Source organism: Pelodiscus sinensis, chromosome 1 (assembly GCF_049634645.1).
Source record: "Pelodiscus sinensis isolate JC-2024 chromosome 1, ASM4963464v1, whole genome shotgun sequence".
NCBI classification, from domain to species: domain Eukaryota; kingdom Metazoa; phylum Chordata; order Testudines; family Trionychidae; genus Pelodiscus; species Pelodiscus sinensis.
In genome coordinates this window covers 188,166,490-188,189,751 of record NC_134711.1, presented here as the reverse complement: position 1 = coordinate 188,189,751, position 23,262 = coordinate 188,166,490, and the positions used below count along the sequence as shown (strand labels likewise).

General features: G+C 42.5%; 1 protein-coding gene across 1 annotated transcript in view; it reads right to left on the bottom strand.

The window, feature by feature from the left end:
* Nucleotides 1–4,043: 4,043 nt before the first annotated feature.
* The window catches only part of SH3BGR (SH3 domain binding glutamate rich protein), a 54,332-nt gene continuing 35,113 nt past the window's right edge, over nt 4,044–23,262 (bottom strand). Inside the window, exons 6-7 of the mRNA XM_006111781.4 lie at nt 12,044–12,135; nt 4,044–4,579 (exon numbers count right to left, since the gene is read on the bottom strand). Of these exons, the coding sequence (XP_006111843.2) occupies nt 12,082–12,135 (54 nt within the window). The 3' untranslated portion in view covers nt 4,044–4,579; nt 12,044–12,081. The remainder of the gene's footprint in view (nt 4,580–12,043; nt 12,136–23,262) is intronic.

Here is a 23,262-nt window from a genome sequence, read left to right as displayed (position 1 = left end):
GGCGTAGTCCAGGGTTCTCTGATTGGTGTCTCCATCCGGTTCCCTCGTTTTAGCCCTTTGACCCTCACACCCATCTCTGTTTTATCTTTTTTCTTTATCCCCCAGAATTAATTGTCATCTAGGGCTCTTTGGATCCTCCCTGTAGACTGGGGAAGAGTCCTTTAGATGGCCCCAATAGTAACACTTTCTAGCTACCTGGGTTTAACAGCACTCCTCCTATCCATCACAGCAACTATCATATGTTTACATTTCCCTTGGAAAGGTTTTCAGTATTTTCTCACCTCACAACTCCGCAGGTTCCTCAAAGGATTAATTAACGTTTAACCAAATGACATTTTCTGGAAATCTCAGTCATTCAGTTAACCAAAATGCCTGTAATGGTTAAAACCAGAGACAGTGGGTCCTTGAGAGTCTCCAGGAAGTGTTGGCAGGGAGCCAGGAAAACCAATGAAAACAGTATAGTTTTTTAAAAGAAGCGGTGATCTTCCTGCTGCAATCTTTGTGTAAGCAAAGGAGAGCTGGGAGAGATGGACTGAGCCAGGAACAAGGCTTGGAATATCCAGGGATATCCAAGTCTACGGAAGGACTAAATGTTGGAACAACGGGTATGTAAGTAGAATACAGAATGTTTCGTCAGATGCAATCGGGTTATTTTCTTTTGTGATTTGTTGAATGCCTCTGTGTTGGGTTCATGTACTCCCTCTCCTGTACGCTACCTTTTAAACTGAATCCCAGGGAAGCAATTTTCTGTGTTTTTATCTGTCTTTTTTCAGTTACTCTGTAACACCTAGCAATCAAGTAATGCTTTACCAAATATGTCTTTTTGGTTTTAAGAAAATCACCTTTTTAAGACTTTGATCTCCTGTGTCCTGGAGATTCTGTGTGCACATGCCTAAAACTGTCAATTAAGAAATTACAGTTTGTTTTCAAGCTCTCTCCAGAGAGAGGGTTAAAGAACTTGAGGGTACCCCACATGAAGAAATTCCCATTAACCATACATTCTCAAAGATCTAACAGCATAAAATAATCCAGATGCTCAGGCATAGCCTGAAAATGAGGAGAAATTTAGCAAAGAACAACTTTTGGCTTGTTGTAATCGTAAACTAGTCAAATGTTATAAACTATGTCTGATTTTCACTTTTTGTAAAATTTGGTTGTATAATGGATGGGATACATATAACAGATGGATCTCAAATCTGGGTCAAAAATCATGGGAGGGGAGGGAAAGGTTTACACAAAAGGCAATCAGGGGAATTGTGAGGAATGGAAATTGTATTATAATCTAAACCAAAGAAAATCTCTTTCCCTTACTCCTTCCCCCATCCTGACCCTTCAAAACCAGGATTCTGTAGTTTACTGGTATGATTTTATGTTATTAATTTCCTAACACAAAGGGAATTCCCATATAACTTCAAGGCCAAGTACCCCTCTTAAAATACATGAATGTCAACCTCTTTATTACATAAATACATTGCATATGTATCACTTTCATCTTGGATGCATTCATTATAAAAGTAAAAACTCAAGGGGTGAGTGAAAAAATGTTGACTTGACTAAGAGATTGCTAACCTGAAAAGGTTTGGAAACACTAAGGATAGAGCTTATTAAAAAGGAACATTTCTGGGTGCTTGTACTAAGGAAATTGTTTATCAAGTCTGATTACCATTGAATTCAGCCTAAAGTTTAATCAGAAGAAAACTTTAATGTAAATAAATGTCATGAAAAACCAAACCAGAATTCTGTAGTTTACTGGGATGATTTTTATATTACAGTATTCATCTCCTAACACAAAAGGCATTTCCATATAACTCCCCTTTCTAAATCGGCGGGGGAGAGGAGGGAGGGAGAACCCACAGAAAAATCAGTTGGGAGCTACATACAACTGAGAAGCAAAAAGAAAAAAAACCCTCACTCATGTGGCCTAACTGAGGCATGCAGTGCTTTTCTTAGTTTTACCCTTTGTTCTACATATTTTGTACCTTAGAGTAAGGGTTTAACTATGTTCCCTGTACCTAGCTAGGTAGCGGTCAGCCAAAAGAAATGCAGATAGGGATTTCAAACTGAGACAAAGGAATTTTGGGGTTTACCCTCCTTTGTCTCTGAGCCAGTTTGTTCTCTAGATACTGAGGGAGACAGAAGACATGTTTCTCTCCAAGAAAAAGACTCTTCATAATGTAGAAGCAGAGTAAAGTCTAGATAAATCTGTCAGGTTGTATTGTTTTCTGCTTTGGGGATTTGGATCTGATGTCTGTGCTGTTAGAAATGGTTTTCCTCTCTTTTGCAACTAAGTTTTGGCCCATGGGGGAATCCTCTATGAGTATATTAATTGGTGGCTCTTACCAGCTAACCATTCCAACTATGCTTGTAACTGGGGTATTGTTTTAATAATAAAAGTTCCTTCTTTTTTTAATTAACCTGGTATTGGTTTATTTCTTTGTCCTGGAAAATCTGTCTGTGGATCTGCATGCCTCTGACTAGCATCAAGCTCACTGGGGGAAAAGAGCTTGAGGTACCTCTGAGGTTTTTAGGGAAGAGGTTTCCGAAGTGACCTCTTTCCTGGGGTTTTGTTTTTCTTGTGATACTTGGGTGGTGGCAGCAGGTTTTATTTTCCAAAGTCCGGGTGTTAGGATTTTGGAGGAAGTTTTGTACCAAAGCCTGTACAGACCAGGTTTTGGGGTGCTTTTGGAGGCCACTGCTTCTGCATTCGTTGTGCCACAGTAGGGAACAGCCTTGACAATGTGTCACTGGTTCTTTTACTTGGTTGTTAAGCCAGGTTGGCCCATTTTGGTTCTCTTACTGTGTTTTTTAATTTGGGGTATACATTTAAGTTGGGTCTCTATTATGGTGTCTTTGAAAAGTTTCCATGCAGCTTGCAGAGATTTTACTTTTGAAACTGTACCTTTTAATTCCTGTTTAACTTCCTCATTTTTGTGTAGTTCCCCTTTCTGAAATTAAATTCCACAGTGTTGGGCTGTTTTTCCCACCACAGGGATGTTACATTTTATTACATTATGGCCACTATTTCCAAGTGGTCCAGTTATATTTACCTCTTGAACCAGATCCTGTGCTCCATTTAGGACTAAATCAAGAATAGCCTCTCCCCTTGTGGGTTCCAGAACCAGATGCTCCAAGCAGCAATTGTTTAAGACATCAATACATTTTATCTCTGTATCCCGTCCTGAGGTCACTATCACTGTCCTGATCAGGTGGTTGATAATATATCCCTACTGCTATATTCTTATTATTGGAGCATGGAATTATTGGAGCAGGGATTCTATGGAACATTTTGGCTCATTTAACATTTTTACTTCATTTGATCCTACACGTATAGTGCCACTCTCCCACCAGCATGAACTAGTCTATGCTTCCGATATATTTTGTACCCTGGTATGACTGTGTCCCATTGATTGTCCTCATTCCACCAACTTTCTGTAATGCCTATTATATCAATATCCTCCTTTAAAACTAGGCACTCTAGTTCACCCATTTTATTATTTAGACTTCTAGCATTTGTGTATAAGCACTTTAAAAAATTGTCATTATTTATCTGTCTCCCATTTCCTGATCTATTAGACTCTTTTTCATTTGATTGAGTCTCATCTGATCTGACCCATACTTCCATCCTCTCCTCCTGACTGGAACATAGAGCATCTCTATTAATAGACCCTCCCTTAAGAGATGTCTCTGTCTGATCCATGAGCTCCTCCGCACCCATCGGCTTTCCCCCAGCCCTTAATTTAAAACTGCTCTACAACCTTTTTAATGTTAAGTGCCAGCAGTCTGGTTTGAGACTTTTTAATCAACTCTCTGGTCACAGGTTGCTCTGGTGAAAGGGCTGACAGGTGCTAAATGAACCTGTTGCATTCACATAGTTGAGGAAACAGGGGAATTGTCCATAGCCCAGACTGCAGATTTTCAACTATGGTAAAGTGAAAGAAGCCAGGCCTGTCACTCAAGAGAGACTAAAAAGGATCTAAAATGCAGTTTGCCCTGTAACTGTGGCACATTCTATGGTTAAATTAATGCCTACATGGACAAAGAGATGGTCTGAGCTGAGATGTGTTTATTTAAACTACTGTACAACGGAATTCACATTCATTCCAAAGGTCAGTTCAGTGAAAAATGACATAAAGTTTGTGCACAGGGATCTTCTATGGAGTTTTCAGTGCTGAAGTTTTTTACCTTCTAATACAGTGTGGGTGCACAATAGTGTTTATTTACTGAATGCTGACAGTATGCTGGGCGGATTACAAACATGGAGGAAGACATAGACCCTGCCCCAAGGAGCTTACAATCTAAAATTAGGGATAGACAGTACTGTTAGAATATATAAAGCTAAGTCTGAGATCTTGTCAGCCAGAATTAAGATGACCAGAATACCAAATTGTATATATATATATATATATATAGAGAGAGAGAGAGAGAGAGAGAGAGAGAGAATAGGGCAGAGCGGTGTCTTGTGTTTTGGGGCGATATATATCTATATGTCTATACATATGCTAGTGAGAAAGGCAATGACAGGCAGTTTGGGGAAAGAAGTGGTTTGAATTTTCTCTGGTGCTGCATGGCTTTGTGCTTCCTGAAAAGAAAAAAAAAGCAAATAAATAAATAAAATGAGCACTGACATAAGACTTCATATGCAAAGCACTGTACAACATTAGGGCACATTAATCTCCAAGCAGTGAAGGAACTCAGTCCTCGTATGAGTGTAGAGCCGGAGATGGGGAGGTTTGTCCTTCATCCCTCACAAAACCAGGCAAGCACCGAGCCTTCATGCTGGCACCCATACATCTGCTGAATTCTGTCAGTGGAAGCCCAGATACTGAAGACTGTGGGGTGTCTATTAACTTAATTGGGCTTATGATCAGCTTCTGCACGTACTGCAGAGAATGAGAGAATGTGTCCTACTTGGGGGAAAATCTGCTAGAAGCATTGAGTTTCCCATTCACTAAACAAGTGTTTTCCCAGTTAGGAGCTGATGTGGCCCTTAACTACCCTTTCTCCTTTAAGAAGAAGGAAAAACAAAGAAAACCTGGGAAATTAAATACAAAAACATACTTTGATGTAACACTATATTAACAATGTTAAACATTCAGATGTGTGGTATTGGGAGCATTAAAAGGTCCTTTCCCCTCTCATCTTGTAGGTATAAGTCAGGAGCACTCCTTTGATGTCAATGGAGTTGCAGTGATGAAGAATGGAGGGAACTCATACCTACTTCATACATACTGAGCATGATGATGTATTAGTTTATCCTGCTGTGTATTTTTCTTAATACAAAATGGGCTCAATCCTGGTGTTACATGTGCATTCAGAAATGCATGTATAACTCCAGTACGAGATGCCTGGATATTTCTGAAGGAAAAACTGAGCTTCATATGTGCCGTGTGGGTTATTACAGAGAATCTCAACCTTTACATTTCCAGACTTTAGTGTTTAAAATTGGAACTTCATGATTATTATTATTGTTATTATTCATTTGAATAGCATTGATCATCATTTTATGACCCATATATATATATTCCAGGAGTGCAGGAAGGAAAGGAAAGTTTAATATACTTATGAATAGCACCCTACTATGCAGCTACTATAAAACAACTCTTTAGTTATAGTAGGTGGCACAAGTTCTCTTTTGGCTGATGTGCCCGTGGGTGTTCCACGTATGGTGACGGACATCCCTGGAGCTGCAAATTGGAGATTGGCTTCCCCAACTCCTAAGAGGCTAAGGATGAGGTCACTGCCACCTCAGCCATCCCTCAGACACAACAGGGGGGAGACTCCTGGCACCACAAGTGCTTCAGTGCAGAAAGCCTCTCCAGGCACCGCTGATGTGGCACCAAGGCAGCGCTTTGAGCCCGTGCATGCCTCTTCCGCTTCATAGAAGCCACACCAGCAAACCCTGGTGCCAGCTCACACTTCCCGCCACCCGGCACTGAACCAGTACACAGAGCCACCTTCAAGCAGCTCCATGAAATCAGTGCACCATCGCAGGCTGCACGGTCTGCCCAACTGTCTCCCAGTGACAAGGCTGCTCCATGTGTTCAGCAGACAGATCAAACTGACACACAGGTGCTAGGCAAAAGCAAGACACACACTTCTTCTGAGGGGAGGCGCACTTGCTCCCTCCCCCCACCTGGACAGCACATACCTATCCCCACATCACCTCACTCTCCAGTCTGGGCATCTTCATGGCCACATGACACTGCTACACTTCACTATGATCAAAGGAGTACATTTTCTTCACAACGTTCGTCCCCCACAATGTTCCGAAGCTACCACCATTACAGGGACCATCCTTACCACCCACAATGATATCCTGACTGTCATTACCCACCGCCATATTAACCACCGCAGTGGACACCCTGGCACTACTGGAGATCACAGAGGTGTTGTTTGAATGGTCTATCTTCTTCGCCTAGAAGACTTCTGCCAGCCTCTCCACCCCATACTATCCTGACCATGCCAGATTCCAAAGAGGAGGAGGGTCAGCTAGCCGATGGTCATGGAGGTTCACACTCCCCATGAGACAATCCTTTCCCTCTCTAGATGAGGCTATGGTCCCTGATGATATGCAAGGCACCAACGATTTGAAAACATTTCAAGACCTCTTCAAAAAAGTGGCCACCACACAAGAAGTCAAGCTTCAGGAAGTAAAGGAGAAGCTGCATCACCTTCTTAAAAACTTTCATCCTTCCACAAGGGGCAGAATAGCTGAGGCCATGATGGAAGTCTCAGATAATGTCTGGAAAACACCTTCTTCAGCTCCACAAACTTGCAAAAGGGTGGACAAAAAGTATTTTGTTCCCCCAAAGGAGCTTGATTTTCTTTTCTCCCACCCCCAACCTAATTCCTTGGTGGTGAATGCTGCAAATCAAAGATACAAGATTCCCCAGTTTAGATCCAATATAGGGGACAAAGATCATAAAAAACTTGATCACTTCAGGAAAAAAGTGTACTCCTCAGCTATTCTGCAGCTTAGGATAGCAAATTACATGGCCTTATTAGCAAACCATGACTTTGATAACTACTCTAAATTAGCAGAACTCATGGAGCATTTACCAGAGTCCGAAAGATCTATCCTTTGAGCGATCGTTCAGGAGGGCCGTGCTATTGCCCGCACTGCACTACTAGTGGCAATTAACGTAGCTGATGGGGCTGTGAGGGCAACAGCCACGGCGACAGCCATGAGAAGGGTGTCATGGTTACAGGCTGCAGGGGTCCCCAAAGATCTTCAGAATAAAGTAGAGGACCTACCTTTCGATAAGCTAAAGCTTTTTGTGGCCAACGCCGACGAGATCCTGCATGGTAGTAAGAACTCCCACAGTACCCTACTCACCCTAGGGATGTATACGCCACCAGGGCTGGCCTTAGGCCAATTTGCCCGATTCCCCCGAATCGGGCCCCGCGCCTAAAAGGGTCCCACGCCCTGAACCTGGAAATGTGCCGGGCACCATGGGCAGCGAGTTAATATTCAGAGCCGGGGACCCTGCTCCAGCAATATTTGGAGCTGGGCCTCTCCCCCAGCTCTGCCTGGAGTGGTCCCCGGCCCCCGCCTACCAGCCCCCACACACATTCTCCCTCCCTGGCCCCAGAGCATCCCCCTTGGCCCCGGACCGTCCCATATAAGAGAAGATGCTCACCCCATACAACAGGACCAGAGAGTCATTCTACAACCTGCTGCAACACAAGCCCTATGATTATACCAGGAACAGGCAACGTATCCAGAGCATCAGCATCCACACTCCTCAGGCTCCCAAGCTACCAAACAACAAATTTGAAACATTGGTCGAGGATCTGCACAACCTGCCAGATCTTCCAGTGCAATGACAGGAATAAGGCTGCCTATTCCACCCCAGTCTTCACCCCTATATCTATCAGTGGGGCATTATAACATCAGACCACTGGGTTTTGGAAATCATACACACAGGTTGCACTATCCCATTTACTTCCATCCCACCTACCCATTTCCCCATCCCATCCCTCTTCAGGGACACTTTTCACGAGTTTCCTCTCAAGCAAGAGATCAAGCAGCTTCTTCAACGAGGAGCCATGGAAAGGGCTCCCACTCCATACTGGGGAAGAGGTTTTTATGCAATGTTTTTTCTCACCCAGAAGTCCACAGAAGGCTGGAGGCCAATACTGGATCTCCAGAAGCTGAACAAATTCCTGCAGAAACAGCATTTCAAAATGTTTCTAGCCTCAATAATTCTAGCACTGGACAGAGGGAACTGGTTCGCAGCCCTTGACTTACAAGACATGTATTTCCACATAACCATACATCCATCACATAGATGTTTCCTTCACTTCACAGCAGCAGGGGAACATTTTCAATATAAGATCCTTCCCTTCAGCCTGTCATCGGTCCTGCGGGTTTTCTCCAAAGTCCTCTCCGTCATGGCAGCATACCTCAGACAACTTCTTACTGAAAGGTCGTTCGCATGGGGAGGTGATTGACAAGATAACAAGAACCAAGCGACTGTTCAACTTGCTGGAACTTTTATTCAGCTAACAAAAGTCAACACTCAATCCAGTTCATGACTTAAAATTCATAGGAGCAAGACTCGATGCCACAGCAGCCAGGGCATACCTTCCGCAATACAGGTTTCATACCCTTTGAGATTTGGTTTTCACCCTCATCACAAATCCATCCACCACAGTCCGTATCTGCCTTTGACTCATAGGGTACATGGCGGCTCCCACATATGTGGTACAGTATGCATGCCTCCATTTTCAGGCCTTGTAGCATTAGCTAGCATCGGTCTACATGCCCTCATGTCATTCGTTGCACAAACCAGTACCTGTGACCGAGCAAGTGCTGCAGTCGCTCAGATGGTGGACATCTCCATGCAATCTCTTAACTGAGATCCTGCTTTTACAGGAGGAGCCTGCAGTACAAATTACCACAGATGCGTTACTACGGGATTGGGGTGCGCACTTCCAAAGCAAAACTGTTCCAGGCAAATGGCTGCTGCACGAGACTCTGTTACACATCAACATTCTAGAACACAGCGCCATCAGAAATGCCTGCAGACACTTTGCCTCTTCCATGACCTACTGCTCAGTTCATGTTCTCACAGACAACATGACCACTGTGTACTACATAAACAGGCAGGGAGAGTGCATTCCAGATCTCTGGTGCAGAGGCAGTCTGCATGTGGAATTGGTGTATAAGGCATGGGGTGACCCTAAAAGCCATGTACTTACCAGAGGTGGACAAAACCATGGCAGGTGCCCTAAGCTACAACTTTACAATTCACCATGAGTGGGAACTCCACCCAGCAGTCATGGATATCATCTTCTGCAAATGGAGCTATCCTACCACGGATCTCTTTGCAACAGCGAACAAGACCAAATGTCCCAAATTTTGCTCTTGAGCAGGACTGGGCAGGAGATCCAGGGATGATGCATTCCTCCTCACGTGGGACAAACCACTGTATGATGCCTTTCCTCCAATTCCGTTGATTACCAGGGTGTTGCGCAAAATTTGTCTGCACAGCGCTTGAGTTATCTTGATAGTCCCCACTTGGTGCAGACAGATTTGATTTCCAGTCCTTCAGGACTTCTCTCAAACCTGCTTACCACACCAAAACAACCGCCTACGCTACACCTCCGCACATGGCTTCTCGAGGGTTCCAAGACCACGAGGTCCACTGCTCTGAACGTGTGAGAGATGTCCTACTGCACAACAGGAGGGAGTCCACCAGGGTGACTTACCTGCAGAAATGGAGGTGTTTCACCTCCTGGTGTCAGACGACACAAGTCAACCCCAATGAAGCTCCAATACAAACTATTCTGGACTACTTATGCACCACGAGCACAGATGGGTTATCTGTTTCTTTGATCAAGGTCCACCTGGCCACCATCTCGGCCTTCTGCGAATGAATTTGGTATTTGTACACCTACTATCATGGAGGTTTCTCAAAAGTCTTCACAATCTGTGTCCACCTTGTAGGATGCCAACCCCCACATGGGACCTTAATCTGGTATTGACTGCTCTCATGAAGCCTCCTTTCAAGCCAATGGCTTTCTATACCCTGTTGCTACTCACCATGAAAGTTCTCTTTCTGGTAGCCATAATTTCTGCGAGGATAGTCAGTGAAATAGGCATGCTAATGGAGGGCCCACCCTATACAGTGTTCGGTCAGGATAAAGTGACTTTAAAACCGCATCCAACGTTCCCCTCAAAGGTTAGCATGAGCTTCCATATCAATGAGCCCGTTGTCCTGCCTGTGTTCTTCCCAAGACCTCAAGTTTCTCCCAGGGAGGCAATCTGCATTTGTTGGATGTACAAAGAGCTTTGGCATTTTACACTGACAGAACTCAGGGTTTTCACAAGACCGCATGACTCTTTGTTGCTACAACTGGCCTTTCAAAGGGCAACACCATCTCAACTCAGTGAATTTCAAAATTGATAGTGACTTGCATTCTACAATGCCATTCACTCTCCAGCAAACCTCTGCTAGCCTTACCGAGAGCCCATTCTACTCGGGCTATGGCAGCATCCACAGCTTTCTTCAAAAATGTGTCACTATGAGACATCTACCGGGCAGCCATGTGGTCCTCTGATCACACATTCTCTAAACATTAGTCATGCCACAACTGGAAAACGATACAGCGGTGGCCATAGCAGTTCCATCTGCTGCTATTAAGCAGTAACTCTGAGTCCCACCAACCACATGGGACAGTGCTTGGTAGTCACGATATGTGAAGCACCCACGGGGATGTCACCCGAAGAAGAAAAGTGAGTTACTTTCCTTGCACTGTAACAATTGTTCTTTGTGGTGTGTGTCCCCATAGGTGCTCCACTACCCTCCTTTCCTCCCACAATTCGGAGTATATCTGCTCTGCAGTAGACGAGGAACTGAGTAGAGGGGGCGGGCCACACTCAAACTGCTGGCATCATGAGATGCCTGCTGCACATGCACAACCTGACTAGCAACTACTTAGAAAAAGCTCCAATTTGCAGCTCTGGAGATGTCTGTCACCATACATGGAGCACCCATGGGGACACACACCTCGAAGAACAGTCGTTACTGCAAAAGGTGAGTAACTCCCTTTTTCTCATGTCCCTATGACTTTGATCTATTGGCAAAATATCTGTGAAGAATCAAACACAAAATATTCTCTGGAGCACAATATACAGCTATGTGTGAGCGAGTGTGTGTGTATATGCATATATACCACCTTCTCTCTCTCTCTCTCTCTCTCTCTCTCTCTCTCTCTCTCTCTCACACACACACACACACACACACACACACACACACACACAGATGCATGTTTCTAGGGTCTAGCTATAAAAGTACACTTTAAATACATCCGCTTGGCAAAAAACCAGGGTGAGATTCTCTCTGTGTTCAGCTTATTACCAGCCAAGTCAGAACAGTGACAATGGCAGGTCTTGATGGAATTGAATATATTGGCCTTTTAATTAGGAGACAGGCCCCCTCTGATCGATCACATCTAGACTTTGTTAAGACCATAACAAAGGGTGAAAAGAAAATACTAAGTATGGAAGCCTTAACACTCTTTCTATGTTTTCTTTAGGAATAGGAAGAGGAGTTGTGTGTAAGATATTATATTTGGATTCCTATCTTCCTCCTGTTGCAAAACTAAATATAAAAAAACAGTTATCTTCTGAAGTTAAATGGGCATTATCCCTTTAAAATCTTGGAGTTAAAAAGGAGTTTTACATACTATCCCTGCCTTTGGGGCCCACTTTATGTTCTTTTGATTTTACAAGTGACTCTTCCAGTTTAAAAATATATATTTCTCTCATCCTTGATAACCTATAAGACCCACAAATAGCAGGAAAAACTGACTGACTATATGCGGGAGGGAATAATAAATTGACTATGTGCAGAATGCTGTCAAATATATAAAGTAAGCAAACAAGAAAAATATTTTTGTCTAATCTCAATTCTAATCACTTCAGGTGTTACTTGTAGCAATATTAGGTGAAATTTCAGACAGAATCAGGATTTTTAAGTATACGATGTTTCTTTAATCTTGTTCAAAAACTAAGGTAACTTCCCTTCATAATTACCTGAAAAACCTTTTGACGAAAAAATGCCATAAAAAGTACTAAGATTCTTCCTCTTCCTCCTCTTCCTCCTCCTCTTGCTCCTTCTCCTCTTCCTTGTTTGTAGAAAGAGATACAAAGTGGCCACAAGAGAGTTGAAAGAAAAATTAGCACTCTTGAAATGCAGACCCGTAAATTTGCAACTATATTATGTTTCAAGCAGATGTAACATTCATTAGTATATAAAACAGAAATAGCACAGATATAATTAATGTAGGTTTTTTTTTTTAAATGAATGGAGATGCCTATCTCCTAAAACCAGAAGGGACCTTCAAAGATCATCAAGTCCAGTCCTCTGCCTTCACAGCAGGACCAAGTACCATCCCTGACAGATTTTACCCCAGATCCCTAAATAGCCTCCTCTAGGAGAGAGCTCACAACCCCAGGTTTAGCAGGCTAATGCTCAAACCACCAAGCTATCCCACCCCCTGTGTTTGTTTTAAAATACACAGAGAGACTAGCCTAATGGTATTAATAGGCAAGCTTTGAGGTGTAAAAATCCCTTTTTACAGATCAGTTGGGGAAAAAGAAACATCTCAGGGTGCGTCTAGATAGCACCCTTCTGTTGGAATAAACTACGCAATTTGCGTAATGCAAATTGCATAGTTGATTCCGAGTTTAAGTCTACATAGCGCTGAATTTCAAAATAAGGCACTATTCTGACAAATCTCTTAACCCTTGTTGAACGAGGGCTACACAGACGCTGGAATAGCTCAACACCCCTTGCCTCAGGAACTAGGCTGCTGCAAAGCCTGAAGTCATTCACTGCCAAATAATAAGCCTGTGTTTCCATTCCCAACATGTTCTTTGCGTTTTGACATATAGAATGAATTTCAATGAAAACATCCAAAAAAATATTCTGACTAAGGAATATCAGCCAGCCAAAGGAGCCATTATCTGAAAGTTGTCACTTACATGCCACAGAGGGTACATCTGATGAGTACATCTACACTAGAGGTGGGCAATAAAACAACAGCGTACCACGGCTGCTATATTTACCAGTACCTCCACAGGTACAAGCAATCGCAGCTCCCATTGGCCAGGAACAGCAATCCATGGCCAATGGGAGCTATGATCCCCCATAACTTCTGAGGCACAGGTAAATACAGCATTGTGGGGGCCTGCCAGGGGCTAACCCTAGTAGACCGGATCCACCTGTGGGCTGATATTTGCCCACCCGTTTCTAAATGGAATAAAAGACTCATGACATCGGTGCAGCTGATTGGGGTTACCTGACTTGAGCTCATGGGACTCAGGCTGGAAGGCTATAAATTGCAGTGTTGACATCCAGGCTCAAACCTGAGCCTGGGCTCTGAGACCCTGGAAGGAACGATGATCTGTAAGCTTGGGCTCCAACCCAGCCTCTAATATCTGCACTGTAATTTTCCACTCCCAAAAGCCCAAGTTAGTTGGACTGGGCTCTGAGACTCAGATCTGTGGGGTTTTTAATCAGGGCACATCCATACTACATGGAAGACCAATGCTGCCGTGGTCAGAGGACGCCCCCATTGGTGCCAGTACTCCTGCTCCTCATGAGGAGTAAGCGAAGCCATTTGCTCCCATCAGCCTCCTGCTGTATGGATGGCAAGAAATGTGATATAAGATACTTCGACTCCAGCTACATAATTTACGTAGCTCAAATTGTGCATCTTACTTTGACTTTCTGATGTAGTGTAGACCGGGCCTCAAGTGTAAACATACCCCTTGTTTGTTCTGTCTTCCTCTGCAATGCAACTGAAGCCTTAAAAGGCAGTTCTGCTCTGAAAGAGGGTTAAAGTGCATTATGCTGTTTTGTGTTTATTGTCCTTCAATGATTTCTGGATTACGTCTGCTTCTTTTGCGAGTAAAAAATATTGCTAACTGCCACACCAATGGATTCCATCCAGATAGTGAAAAATCAGGATGGGTTCTTTCAGGAGTGTGCATAAAAAAGCAATTAACAAGTGGGCAACTAGACTGCAATTAGAAGTTCCCCCTCTCAGAGCTATATTAACTCTGTAGTGCTAACAGAAGCTATAAAAAATACTTGAGTCAGCAAAATAAATGGTTACAACTAAATGCACAGGTGGGAGGAGACCTGATGAGTACAAAGCTGCCAGTTTAACATAGCTGAATTAAGGGATCAGTTCTTCACAGTAAAACTTTATAAAGCTCCCCTTAGATTAACTTAAATGTGATGTTTTTGGAACTAATTCTCATCTATCCATAAGAAGGATTTCTATTATCCAGTATTCTCAAAAACAATCCAAGAAGGCTCACAAACAACTGACATCATTTTAGTTTTGCTTATTGGATTTGAAATTCAAACCACTACATTTAAAGCATCAAGTGTAGAGATACTTTTTAAAAGATCTCTATATGACATAGCTTTGATGTATAACTATTCAGTGAGGTAATGGAGCAGAACCTAGGGAGATGTTTAAAAAGCAGCAACATAGCAATAGATGGATGTAGATTCCTTCCATAAGAGAGTCCTGCTTCTCTCAAATTTAGAGATGAAAAGCAAAAGGGGTTTTACTTCTCTGAGGCCCTGGCTGATAGAAGAAGTGAATAGAGAAAACCTGGAGCATTCCTAACAACAGGTCGCTTTTAGGTCTGCATGACACAGCTCTGACTATAGCCATGTATAGATAATAAATCTGTTACAAAACAGAAAAATGGCTATTTTCCAATATGAATCAGCAATTAGCTCAGGCGAGTAATTAAACTTATTGAGGACATTAGGGAAAGATTTAGCACATAAACCTGCAACCCCAGTGTGACTACTGACTGATCTATTGACTTATCTTTGTAAAGGTTTGATAGATAAGTCTCTATATATTCTGGGCAGGGATAAGGTGTCTTGTATGGGCAACACCACTTCAGCTGTAAGGACAGTTCTTAGGGATTCGAGACATTTATAACACATAATACAGACAGTTTTAAATTAGTGAGTTTCAGAGGAAATGGGTGTCTTGAGAACCCTCAGCAAATTTTATTAAAGAGTTTTTGAATGAAAGGTTCCCTTCATTAAGTTTCTAATTGTCAGGGTCAATGGTCTGCTGTTCAATCTGATAGATTGTGACAATGAACAATAACTGTACCAGACTTTAATGTCAGTATTTTAAGTTTGAAAGTGGGTAGCTGCCAAAGAGATTTGTGAATTAACTCACTTCTAGATGGGGATGAGCGGGAACTGAATGCATGCACACACTACAGTGTACTATGGAAAACATAGTATCTGAACATGCTATTGCATCTCTATCGCTGGGTGTTCTTCCTCCTCTTCTTACACAAAAAGAGCTACCAAAAAGATTTTTAAAGAGGCAGATCAAAGAAAGAATGTCAAAGGTCATAGAGGGAAAAGAGATGAGATTAAAACCTATTTAAATTCGAGCAATTTAAATTCTGAACTCTGAACTATATTTTGAGGTACTGTTCCCTAGAAGATCACATCCAAAGAACACTTACCCTGTGTTTCTATTCTGAAAAGTGACTACAAAATTATGATAATAGATTCCTATATCTTTTGTCTCTCAATGACTTCCAGTCAATTCTTCTCAACTTACCAAGAATGGATGCTTTTTTTTTGTCTACCCTGTAAAATCAAAATGGACTCAAGAGTCATGATAGGCCATATCTTGCTTGTACAATAACCAAGGATTAAAATTATGTATTTGGAATTTAGTTAACAATTCTGCTGAGGAAGAGAATCCAGCAGACATGTTGGCTTTGCAATGCCTATAGGAACAAAAAGTAATGCAAACTGGTTTTAGATAGTAAAGTAAGCACAAGTGATTGAGGAAAACCTTTACAATAAATATTATTTAGTTTAAAATAGTAACTTGCTTACTGAGGCAAGGGGCTAACCCTACACAAGAAGTAGAGGGCTTGAAGGAATGGAGGTGATGGGACAGGAGAGCACAGAAGATACAATTAGTTGCTAAGGGCACATGTATAGTGAGTTCTGAGGGAAAAGTGAGGCAGTTTGCATATGACCTGAGAAATTATTTGAGAAATAGCAGGCACCTATGCCATAACACAATTTTAAAATAACTTAAAAAAACAACAAATAGTTCTGCAGCACCTTAGGGTATGTCTACACTTGCCCCCTACTTCGAAGTAGGGAGGCAAATGAAGCATACTGAAGTTGCAAATCAAGCCCAGGATTTAAAAATCCCACGCTTGATTTGCATGTTCCCAGCCAGTCGCCATTTTAGAAATTCACTTGCCTGGAGTAACTGCTACACGCAGCAGTGAAACGGGAGTCCGATTTAAAGTCCTAACTCAAATTAGATGGTATTCCTCTTGCAATGAGGTAATTTTTCCTTAGATAAAAGGTAAGGAAAAATAATACGACATTCAAGAGAAATGGGCAGGGCAATGTAGGCCTTGTTCATGTCATATGAGGTGGAAAATAGGGGTTGAAAAAAAGATACCTGAAAAGAGAGAGAAAGGATGATGCAGAAGAAGTGACAGGAGAAAGGAGGAAAGGAAGAGAAAGTGGAAGAGCAGAGAGAAGAGAGGCAACACTTAGGTCAGGCCAGTGAGTACAGCAGCATTCATAGTCTACAGAAGTCCAAAATGTAGCTGTTTCTTATGACAAGAAGAAGGCCACATATATGAAGGTTGTTTCTTCTGCTGCAGCAGCTACCTAGATGACTTTCTGCAGGAGTTCCTGGACACATGGGTGAGTAAATGAGGGGAGAGAGAGAACTACTGAGGCCCAGTGGCCCAGAGAATATGTTGACAGATCTAGTCAGTAGTGCGTGGTGAGGAAGGCCATCAGACATAACTGCACTTTTCCCTCCTACTTCCTGAGGCTGATGTGTGTGAGGAGTTTTTCAAGGATTTTGAGGACTGTAATTGGTCTCCTCAGCAGTTCACCTTCATTGGCCTTGGCTATTTTGAGTGGGGCAGCTGCCAGCAGAGAGAGGGTGGAAAGAACTGGTAGGCCCTACATTTATTGCCATTTGCTGTTAGTTCCTAATTCTGCTATTGTAGCTTTTGTTGTGGAAAGACCTTCCAGAATCTGGATCCTTCCAAACAACTCCATAATGGAGACAGTCACAGCTTATCGTATCATCGGTCACATAGTTCTTGGCAGGGATCAAGACATCTTTAACTAGCCAGGATTCCTTAGAATTTTTATCTGACATAACGACCAGCAGAACCTCTATATTGAGGTTTCCTTTTTAAATTGTATGAAACAAAAATAGTTAATGGAGCTAAAATGTCAATATTGGGTTCATAATGGTGTAGGAATGAAATATAAAACGACAATGCTGTCACTGTCTTATCTTGGTTTGAAAGAGCAGAAGTTGGTAAACATGGTAAACTGAAACGCCAACAGGGACCTGACTATAGTTCTACAGATGCAGCAACATGGTTGCAAATTACAGTGGGTAGTGAGCAAAAGGTCACCCTTTCAGAATACAAGACACAGTAATGTTTCTAAATTAACTGTAACCAGTCAGGAAAAAAGACCTGGGCATGGACAGCTTGGTCAAAACCTTTCCTCCACAGCCAGATATGGTCAAATAAGCAAACACGATGAGTTGGGCTGTAGAATAAATAGAAAACAATACTGAATGTGGCATAATACCATTCTATAGATGGATGCTACATGCCCAGCTTAACTACTGACATCTACCTTTCTTATATAGCCTCCGTGACGATCGTCCTTGGGTATCTGACGATCTTTAACACATTTATCCATACACCTCTGAGGCAGGGAAAAGCTACTGTCCTGCCTTTACAGTTGGGAATCACACAGAGTCTAAATGACTTGCTCATTTTCATACAGAAAGTTCATGGCAGAGGAGGAAATTTAACCTAGAGCTCCTGAATCCTAGGCTAACACCCTAACTGCTATATCCTTCCTTTCTTCAGTTTTAGTTACCCTCTCTTAGGGTTCATCTACACTGCACCCTCAGCTTGAAATAAGCGACACAATTTGAGTTATGCAAATTATGTCACTTATTTTGAGTCAATTTTTAAATAGCTTATCTACACAGCACTTATTTTGAAATAAATTGCTATTCCGAAACATCTCTTACTCCTCATGGAATGAGGTTTACAGGGACGTCGGAACAGTGAGCCCATTATATTTTGAAATAATGGGCACGCTCAAAAGACGCGGAATAGCTATTTCAGGATACCTCTGGCATCCTGAAATAGCGCCGCAGTGTAGACACACCCTTTACAGAGAATACAGCAGAAATAGACATGGGCATCGTAAGAGCTAGCAGAAGTTCGAGAGTCTGATGGGATTTGGAATATTATATGAAAGTTGTTTTTGGACAGATATTTTCTTAGTTGTATCTAGTGACAGGGCCTCTGCCCCACACTGGCCCTACAAGAATTAAAACCAACCTAGGGAGGCTGAGTGGTAGGTAATCACAGATGGGGCTGCAGATAACAAGACTGAGTGTGAGGCAACCACCTGTGGGGGCTGCAGATAAGTATGCTGAAATGCAGCTGCAGATAATTAGAGCACAGCTGACCCTGATAAGAGGGAAACCACAGATCGGGGAAGGAGAGTTTGCTGCAAGGAGCCTGAGGGGGTTTGTTGCTCCCCTGGGAGAAGGGAGGGGTAATAGCACTGAGGCCTACATCCACAGGTGGATGCCACAAAACGAGACGCGGAATGGAACAGAAGTGACAACAGTGAGACGCTGCTAGTAGAGGACCCCTCAGGCTAATTCCCAGCATGATCAGCAGGAAGCACCATGGGGTGGGGCAAACCCCATCATACCCCTTGAAGAAACATTTGAACATTGCTGGAGTCGGGTGGGTAAAATATGCTCTGAGAGAACGCAATCGAAAAAGTCAGGTTATCCCATAATCATAAAAAGATCACTTTAAACTCATTATTTCCCCCTATTCCCTAATACCCAACTGTTATACTGACCAAAAGACAACTGTTTTTTCTACCTGGGACTCAAACCTATTTTGTAAGAAATGAAAACCAGCAAATTCTTAGTTATATAGAAGAGGCATTGCATTATGTCATTACAAAGCCTCTCATACGCAGCTGCTTAATACATTTTAAGACTTCAACAACTTGTTCCAGCATTCTGTTCTCATTTGAAAAACATTAGACTAGAATGCCAGCCAGAACTGCAAGTAACTCAATCTAGCCAAGGGACGTTCTACAGTGTTACCCAGGGCTTCCCCCAAGGTTTGAGAAAAGATATTAAAAGGCTGCCATGTGCAGGCTGAAAGTAAGTAAATCATGGAAAATGAACAGATGCTACTTAAGGATGAAATTCAACCCTGTGCCGCAAGCTAGCACAAGGACTAGGCACTACCTAAGTTCCCTCTATGCCCTATTTTTAGGGTTCAAAGGAAACTTTAATTAGTTAATAACTCTTATGTATGGAGGTGCATCTAATGCTTAATGATTTAAAATAAGTGAAGGGTAGGAAGAGGCTTTTGTAGACAGGTACAATCTTTAGGAAAACCCTGCAACAAATGGAAAAAAGTTTCTGTCTTCATCTTTATAGGGTCTGTTGCTGGCAAAGAGGTGAAACATCTGTGACTGCCATTCAAAGAGGACAGGCTCAATTCAGCATAGTGTTTCTGCTACCTTCTGACCCACACAAGCTACAAAGAAGCCTGGATACTGAAGCAGCAGCAGGTCCACCCATTCAGAAGAAAGGCCCGCCTGCAGCAGAAAAACATGCCCCAACTCAGAATATCTTATAAGACACAGAATATCTTACTGTCCCTGTATAAAACTATGGTATGCCCACATCTTGAATACTGTGTACAGATGTGGTCTCCTCACCTCAAAAAGATGTTTTGGCCTTGGAAAGGGTTCAGAAAAGGGCAACTAAAATGATTAGGGGTTTGGAACAGGGCTAAAGAGACTGGGACTTTTCAGCTTAGAAAAGAGGAAATTAAGGGGGGATCTGATAGAGGTATATAAAATCATGAGTGGTGTGGAGAGGGTGAATAAAGAAAAGTTCTTCATTAGTTCCCATAATAGAAGAACTAGAGGACACCAAATGAAATTAATGGGTAGCAGGTTTAAAACTAAGAAAAGAAAGTTCTTCTTCACACAGCGCATAGTCAACCTGTAGAACTCCTTGCCACAGGAGGCTGTGAAGGCTAGGACTAGAACAGAGTTTAAAGAGAAGCTAGATAATTTCATGGAGGTTAGGTCCATAAAAGGCTATTAGCCAGAGGATAGAAATGGTGCCTCTGGCCTCTGTTTGTCAGAGGCTGGAGATGGATGGCACAAGACAAATCGCTTGATCATTGTCTTCAGTCCACCCCCTCTGGGGCACCTGGTGCTGGCCACTGTCGGCAGACAGGATACTGGGCTAGATGGACCTTTGGTCTGACCCAGTATGGCCGTTCTTATGTTCTTAACTCAACAACTGCAATCATGTAGAACAGTAGGGGGAAGGGGGAAGGAAGTCATGTGCAAAATAACCTCCCCAGATCCATACACATGGGCAGTCTGTGCCTCTCACGCATGGGAATTGACCAGGCTAGTAACTTAAAACCCCTAGCTAAGGAGGAAGAGGTTCACTTCTTCCGTAAACATACATAACCATCTCCATGGCCTGCAGCATAGTCAAAGAGAGCACTCCCCCTGGCTGGTGCAATTCTGAACCACTGAAGGATAGCTCCTAGAACATTTTTCGTATAGTTCCTAGCACATTTTTATCCACTGTTACCTTTCTGAAGTTAGCAAAGTAGAGCAGGATCTGACCAGTGTCTTTTACAAATATTATTCCAATGGGCCTTGTTGGAACTTAACTGGTTTCTTCTTGCTTAATCTGTCCTTCACATGGATCTCTGTGGGGGAGGGGGGGGGATCATGCCCCAGCATGAAAAGAGCAGATACAGGCAGAAAAGAGCAATAGAAGTGCTCTCTCAGTTCATTTTTGTGCTTAATGGCTTGGTATCTGTCACAATGATTGGGTTCTCCATGAAGCAGGCCCCCTTTTTTGTGTGTGTTACACAATGCTAGTGAATGTTTTAGTTTCTTCTGTGGTCTGTTTCCCAGTTCAAACATCAGTTTCTTTCTCTCAACTTTCTTCCCTGTGATGACATTGACTGGGTCAGGACCCAGGATACCCACTCCTTTCTTCCCTGCCATATATGTGACAGTGGTCCCCACAAAGCAACTACTGCTCAGTCGAGAGGCACACCATCCAATAAACATAAGAACAGCCATCCTGGGTCAGACTAAAGGTCCATCTAGCACAGTATACTGTCTGCTGACAGTGGCCAATGCTAGGTGCCCCAGAGGGAGTGAACAGAACTGGCACCATGAAGTGATCCCTCCTCTATTGTCCATTCCTAGCTTCTGACAAACAGAAGCTAGGGACGCCATTCCTACTCATTCTGGCTAATAGTTATTGATGGACCTAAACTCCATGAACTTATCTAGTTCTTTTTTGAACCCTGTTACAATCTTGGCCTTCACAACATTGTCTGGTATAGGGTTAATAGTGCATCACTGCAAGTATAAGGCTAAGCATTTATTGTGGAGAGTGAGCAGCATTGCTGAGGCTACGTCTTCACTACACAGTTTTTCCGGGATACTGGAGGTATCCCGGAAAAACTCTGCCACGTCCAAGGAACACATCTGTTGTTCCGAATTCTTTTTCAGAAGAGCAGATGCACTTTTTTGGCATTCCTGTAAATCTTGTTTTATGAGGAAGAAGAAATGTTCCAAAAAAGAGTTTTTTTCCAACAACTGGCCCAGTGTAGATGGGCCAAAAGTCGGAAAAGCCTCTTCCGAAAAAAGAAGTGGAAAAAGCGACGCAACTTGTGGTTCACAATTTGAGTAGCTTTTTCTGGAAGAACAGTGTAGTGTAGACATAGCCTGAGGGAGCAAGTCTTCCATTTCAGTGTTATTAATGGTGATCCAGCTTTTTCTGAATGGCTCCTGTAGGTGTGGGAAGTGCTACTAAGGGAGGTTTCAGAGGATTCTTATAGACTCATATATTAATGATATGGTAGGCTGTAAAGAAATGAGAAGTGATGGAAGGCATAAGACAGAGTTTGTTTTCAATGAAATAAATACTACTGAGAATTGTGTGATTACAGGAGACTTTAACTTCCCAGACACAGATCAGAGAATACATGCTACTAACAACACCAGGGCCCAGATTTTCCTGGATGTGATAGCTTACAGATTTCTTCATCAACAATATGTGATGCCATTTTAGATTTGGTATTGATGAACAGCTGAGGTCCTCATTAAAAGGGCTGGTTGTAGAGGACAACATTGGTCTCAAGTGTTAATGAGTTAATTCAATTTAAACTACATGGAAAGCTAAACAAAAATAGATCTGTAATGATGGTTCTTGATTTCAGAAGAGCTAACTTTAATAAATTCAGGGGATTAGTTGGGGAAGTGGACTGGACCAAAGTACTCAAGAATCTGAAAGTGAAGGAGGCTTGGCATTACTTGAAATCAACGTTGCAGAAACTATCTGAAGCCTGCACCCTAAGCAGGAAAAAATCATAGAGAAGGGTTGCAGACCAAACTGGATGAGCAAGCATCTCAAACAGGTGATTAAGAGAAAGCAGAAAAGAGTGGAATGGAAGACAAGAGTGACAGCAAGGGAAACTACCTTTTGCTGGTCCGAAAGTGCCGGGATAAAGTGAGAACTGCCAAAAGCCAAGCAGAGGTGGAACTTGCAAAGGGAATTAAAGTCAATGGTAAAAGGTTCAATAGGCATATGCATAAGAAAACAAGGAAAGAAGTGGGACTGCTAAGCACTGAGCATGGGGCGGAGAGTGAAGATGATCTAGACATGGCCCAACACCAAAACAAATATCTTTCCTAAATTTTTAAAGAGGCTAATGAAGATCTTAGGGGCAGTGGTATGGTGGCTAATGAGAACCAGGATATGTAGGCTGAAATCACATTAGAGATGGAAGACAAATTCAAATAGCTTAGCATGACTAAATTGGAGGCCCCAGATAATCTCCATCCAAGAAAATTAAAAGAACTTGCATTTGCAAGCCCAATAGTAAAGATTTTTAATGAATCTGTAAACTCAAGGGTTTGGAGAATTGCTAATATAGTTCCTATTTTTAAGAAAGGGGGGAACAAATTTTTTTTAAAATGTGGTTACGGACATAAAGGTGAATGGTAACTGAGATAAAATACATGATTTTACAAAAGGTAAATCATTCCAGACCAACCTGATCTCCTTCTTTGAGAAGATAAC